Source organism: Rutidosis leptorrhynchoides, chromosome 6 (genome assembly GCF_046630445.1).
Source record: "Rutidosis leptorrhynchoides isolate AG116_Rl617_1_P2 chromosome 6, CSIRO_AGI_Rlap_v1, whole genome shotgun sequence".
NCBI lineage: Eukaryota > Viridiplantae > Streptophyta > Magnoliopsida > Asterales > Asteraceae > Rutidosis > Rutidosis leptorrhynchoides.
The window spans coordinates 158,598,520-158,603,419 of record NC_092338.1 but is presented as its reverse complement, the minus strand read 5'-3'; the positions used below and the strand labels follow the sequence as shown (position 1 = coordinate 158,603,419).

The following is a 4,900-nucleotide window of genomic DNA, read 5'->3' as shown; positions in this document are numbered from 1 at the left end:
CATTACTACATGATTTAAGTTACTACATGATTCAAGTATGTGACCAGTTATCACTTTAATTTATATACATTGTTGGTATAGCTAAAAGAATGGGCGGGCTGAATGGGTCGGTTAGGTAACAGGTGTACGTGGTTGTTATGGTAGTCGGTACTTGGAGAAAGTTTAGTGATCAAACATCTCATGTGGTCTTTAAAATGATAGATTTCAGAACGGGCCAAACACTTTGGGATGACCAGGGGATTTTTTTGCCAGAATTGTGATATGTATTTATAGTTTATAAGCCGGTTTCGAAATTTAATGAATTTCCAAAAAGATTGTTGTTAATTGTTATAGAAATATTTCGATATCATGCTAACGTAATAAAGTGAAATTTGGTTCTTTGTTTCTATTTCCTTCAAATTTTTATTGTATTAATAATTAGAACTTGATATTACTTTTCTACCAATTATCTTCAAAATTGATGGATTCATCTTCAAAATTGATGGATTCTTCTTTATTGTACTTCTTTCCTTCATAACAAAAGATGAGGATAAAAGTAAGTGGGGGGATAAATTTATATATATATATTTTTTTTTTTAGAACAGCGAATTTGGGATCACCCGAGGGGGACTTAACCACCCGTTGCGATCATCTCCAGTTTCGACTATGCTGATGCAGTGATATTAACCCGCCCCCTATCGCTGCCCAGGAGGAAACCTTGAACCGATCCAAGGGCACGGCCAAGTAAAACACCCCTCCCCTTTACCCCCAACACAATGTAGGAAAGGTGCCATGGGTGGATCCTTACATGGCAGGGATAGAATTGCATTAATTGTTGCCCTGGAGTGGAGTCGAACTCCTGACCTCAAGTGTGTTAGAGGCAGACCACTACCACTCAGGTACAACTGCAATCCTCGATAAATTTATATTATTAATTCGATTATCTATGTTTAAGGCCACGAATATCATATTATGTATCAGACAGGCAGTCACTGAATAATATTTACTTTATTATGTTATCTTTTATTCATTTCGACTTCGTTTCAGGTTCAACCTACTTCTCACCTCTAACTACCCGTAGTTGAATAAGTGGCAGAAATGAAGGAATGCTTGACTACCGAGTCCCACTTCAACCACACATAAAATATAAAAATTATGTATGAAGATTTTTATTCTCTTTGTCATAGAAATATAGAATTGAAGTCATAATGTAGTTCCTTGAATCTATTTTTTCTTTGCAATAATTCTTTTACATAAACCCGCAAATTTACGGGTGTTAAGCTATTAAACATAAAACTAATCAACTTTTAAATCAGATAATGGATGGATAGTAGTTGGAAACATGAAAAGGACATTAAAGTTGAAAAGGAAAGGGATAATTAAAAGTAAATTATTGATAGGGATGTGAGACATTTTGTATTTTCTTCTCATTTTTATCAAATCTTTTATGAGAAAATCATAAATATGGACCCACTATCATAGGTAAAAATATATATATTCTAAATTGCTAACCTCCATTTGACCATTTCTGAGCATCAAACAAAATTCATAAGACAAACAAAGCCAGCCATTGTTAATTTATTTAAAGAGGCCTGCCGCCTGCTTACCTCTATTTGAAATAACCATTTTGTTGACTGATTCATCCTAAAATGTCATGCTTTTTGCTTATATAAAAGATATATTAAATCTAATTTAATCTGATTGTAGTATAACTTATATAAAAAGAGACTGCTCTTCACAAATCACAACCCATTTCTTCTCTTCCTTAATTTTAATTTTACAGTCTTAAAATGGAACTTCCAAACACCTTTTCCTACATGGCTCTCCTTGTAACTTTTCTTTTTGTGTTGCAGTTATTAAAAAAAGCAATTTCAAGTAATGGTACTAGTTCAAAACTTCCACCTGGTCCCAAAAAACTACCAATTATTGGTAACATACTAAACATGGTAAGTAAAGATACACCACATGCTGTCCTCAGAAACATGGCACAAAAATATGGTCCTTTAATGCATCTTCAACTTGGTGAAGTTTCTGCTATAGTTGTTTCCTCGCCAAAAGTTGCGAAAGAGTTCATAGTAAAGAACGATGTAGCGTTTGCAGACAGACCCGAAATATTAACAGCAAAAATAATCATGTATAACTGTTCTGACATTGCATTTGCACCTTATGGAAGTTATTGGAGACAACTTAGAAAAATCTGCACTTTGGAACTACTTACTAATAAAAAAGTGCAATCCTTTGGTTATATTCGCGAAGAAGAAGTGAAGTTTTTGATAGGATCGATGATTAAGAAATCGTCATCAGGATCGATAATTAATCTTACTGAAATGGTTACTATGTTGATTAATACAGTTACATCTAAAGCTGCTTTTGGAAGGTTACCAAAAGATCAAGATTTGTTGGTACAAGGAGTACAGGACATGGTTGACCTTGGTGGAGGTTTTAGTCTTGCTGATTTGTTTCCTTCTATTGGATTTCTTAAAGTTCTTACTGGTATGAGTTACAAAGTTGGAAAAATTCATAAAAGTCTTGATAAGATTTTGGATAAGATTCTTGGTGAATATGAAAAGGAGCTTGAAATCAAGAAAGTGGGCAACGATGAAAACGAAAACTTTCTTGATATTTTGTATAGACTTAAAGACAGTGGTAATCTCGACTCGCCTATATCAACGGACAACATAAAAGCTGTTATTTTGGTATGATTTTAATCTTACTCAATTTGGTATGATCAAATTTATTTGCTAGTTATACTTGATATTTGAATAACTGACCAAATAGGCCTTTAGCATAGTAGTTGGTGAGTAATTTACCAACCAATTAAGGATGTCTGTTTGTTCTGAATTATTCAGAATTTTGAACCATTCAGCACTTAATCATTCTATTCTATCAAACGCAGATTGAATTAATGTTTTTGGTGATGTGATACAGGATGTTTTCTCAGCGGGAACTGACACGTCTGCATCGACAGTAGAATGGGCGATGGCCGAACTTTTAAGGAACCCTGAAGTGCTAAGAAAAGCACAAGATGAAGTTCGACAAGTACTTAAAGTAAAGGACTTGGTACAGGAAGATGGTGATCTTAGTGAACTAAAGTACTTGAAACTTGTGATTAAGGAAACTTTAAGATTACATCCAATATTTCCCTTATTACTTCCAAGAGAATGTCGCGAAAGTTGTGAGATTGACGGATATATGATCCCGCTAAAAACCAAAGTCATTGTTAATGCGTGGGCCCTTGGACGGGATCCTGAATACTGGAATGAACCCGAGCGTTTTCAACCAGAGAGGTTTGACAACACTAGTATCGATTATTCGGGAAATAGTTTGGAGTATCTTCCGTTTGGGGCGGGAAGAAGACGATGTCCAGGAACATTCTTTGCGTTGTCGAATATTGAGCTTATTCTGTCTCATTTACTCTATCATTTTGATTGGGAAATTGCGGGTGGGGTTAAGCCTCAAGACTTGGATATGAATGAGACTATTGGTGCAGTTTGCAGGAGAAAAATGGACTTGAAACTGATTGCTACTCCTTATACTCCAATTTGATGAATCAAGCTATATCAATTTTAAAACAATAGTTCATATTTCATGCATGCCTTTGGTTGATGAAAAACTGGTCCTGTATTTGACCTTTTTTGCAAGTTTATTATAGAGAAAGTTTTTGAATTGTACCATCTTCTACTATATAGTTTTGTGTTATTTATAACATTTATGTTTATGAATGAATCAAAACTCAAATGTATATAGCTGTACAAATAAGCCCAAATACAGAGTTGATTTCTCTATTTAAAGCAGCAACAACAATTAGCAATCAAGTATATGCGAAGTATGTGAAAGAATTATATATGAATGTAATGGGCCTAAGTCCTTCATTGCGAATTCACTAGACAAAAGAGACATGAGCTTTTGACGTAACCGATCATTTTAGGTGGTGAGGACCATATCGTTAACGTACAAAAGTAGATATGCGTGACGTCGTTACCATGACGATAAAAAAAATAGTGAATGATTGCATTTATTATGGACAAATCCTATGAGGAGCTTGTTTCAAGACATAAAGTGAACTCTTTAAGAGAAAAGCATGATCCGGATAATTCGAGTCCGGAAAACCAATAGGTTGGTACATGTATACCGTTTCGTTAAGGTTAACATGTAAGAAAGTGTTTTTGACGTCAAGTTGGTGGAATCACCATGATTTTGAAACTGCAATACTAAAAACCATGCATATAGTAGCCGGTTTAATAACCGGACTGAATGTCTCATTACAATCAATACCGAGATGATGTGAGCGTCCATCACCAACTGATTGAGCTTTATATCGCTCAAAGGAACCATCAGATTTCATCTTATGCCTGAAAATTCACATAGGCCTGATAACCTACATGTTAGATAAACGAGGAACAAGTACCCAAGTATTATTATCCATTACACGTTTCCAATTAAGTTTGACAGGAGCTTCTTTTGATTTGGACAGAAGAGAACAAAGAGATGCAGTCACCTAGAGATTAAAAGGAATTTTAGGTTTGACGATGTGCGACATACTGCGCATATGCATAATACATGTAGGAACCGAAGGAGAGTTATATGGCAAAACATTCAGACTAGAATGTGACGAATTGGGCTCAGAGAGTGTTGGGCTTGTCTCGGGTGAATGAGAGGCACGAGAATCTGGACTTGAAGAGGTGGAAATGGGTTCGAACTGTTGGTGACAGATGGGTCGGCTGCATAATTAATTTTTCCGGTTTCACTAGTGGACAGAATGTGATTAGAGTTGTAGACAACATGTAAGTCATCGGTACGGGATTTATAAGATTCAGGTATAGTGGTAGTTAAATTAGAAAATGGGAATGTGGTTTCATCTAGAAGAACGTGACGAGAAATGATAATTTTGTGAGTAGAGAGGTCGTAGCATTTGTGGCCA

At 35.3% G+C, this 4,900-nt stretch overlaps 1 protein-coding gene across 1 annotated transcript; it reads left to right on the top strand.

The window, feature by feature from the left end:
- Positions 1–748: 748 nt before the first annotated feature.
- On the top strand, positions 749–3,670 carry LOC139855708 (premnaspirodiene oxygenase-like). Its single transcript, XM_071844959.1, has 4 exons — positions 749–878; positions 1,027–1,136; positions 1,833–2,675; positions 2,908–3,670. Exons 2-4 carry the CDS (start codon positions 1,086–1,088, stop codon positions 3,523–3,525), a joined length of 1,512 nt encoding a protein of 503 aa, XP_071701060.1. The 5' UTR covers positions 749–878; positions 1,027–1,085; the 3' UTR covers positions 3,526–3,670.
- The last annotated feature ends 1,230 nt before the right edge of the window (positions 3,671–4,900 follow it).

Bases quoted from the DNA above. Each gene is read 5' to 3' on its own strand.
- LOC139855708 (XM_071844959.1), top strand. From the start codon at position 1,086: ATGCTTGACTACCGAGTCCCACTTCAACCACACATAAAATATAAAAAT. The intron at 1,137-1,832 runs GTATGAAGATTT...TTTGTGTTGCAG, and splicing joins ACATAAAATATAAAAATTAT to TTATTAAAAAAAGCAATTTC. The intron at 2,676-2,907 runs GTATGATTTTAA...GATGTGATACAG, and splicing joins ACATAAAAGCTGTTATTTTG to GATGTTTTCTCAGCGGGAAC.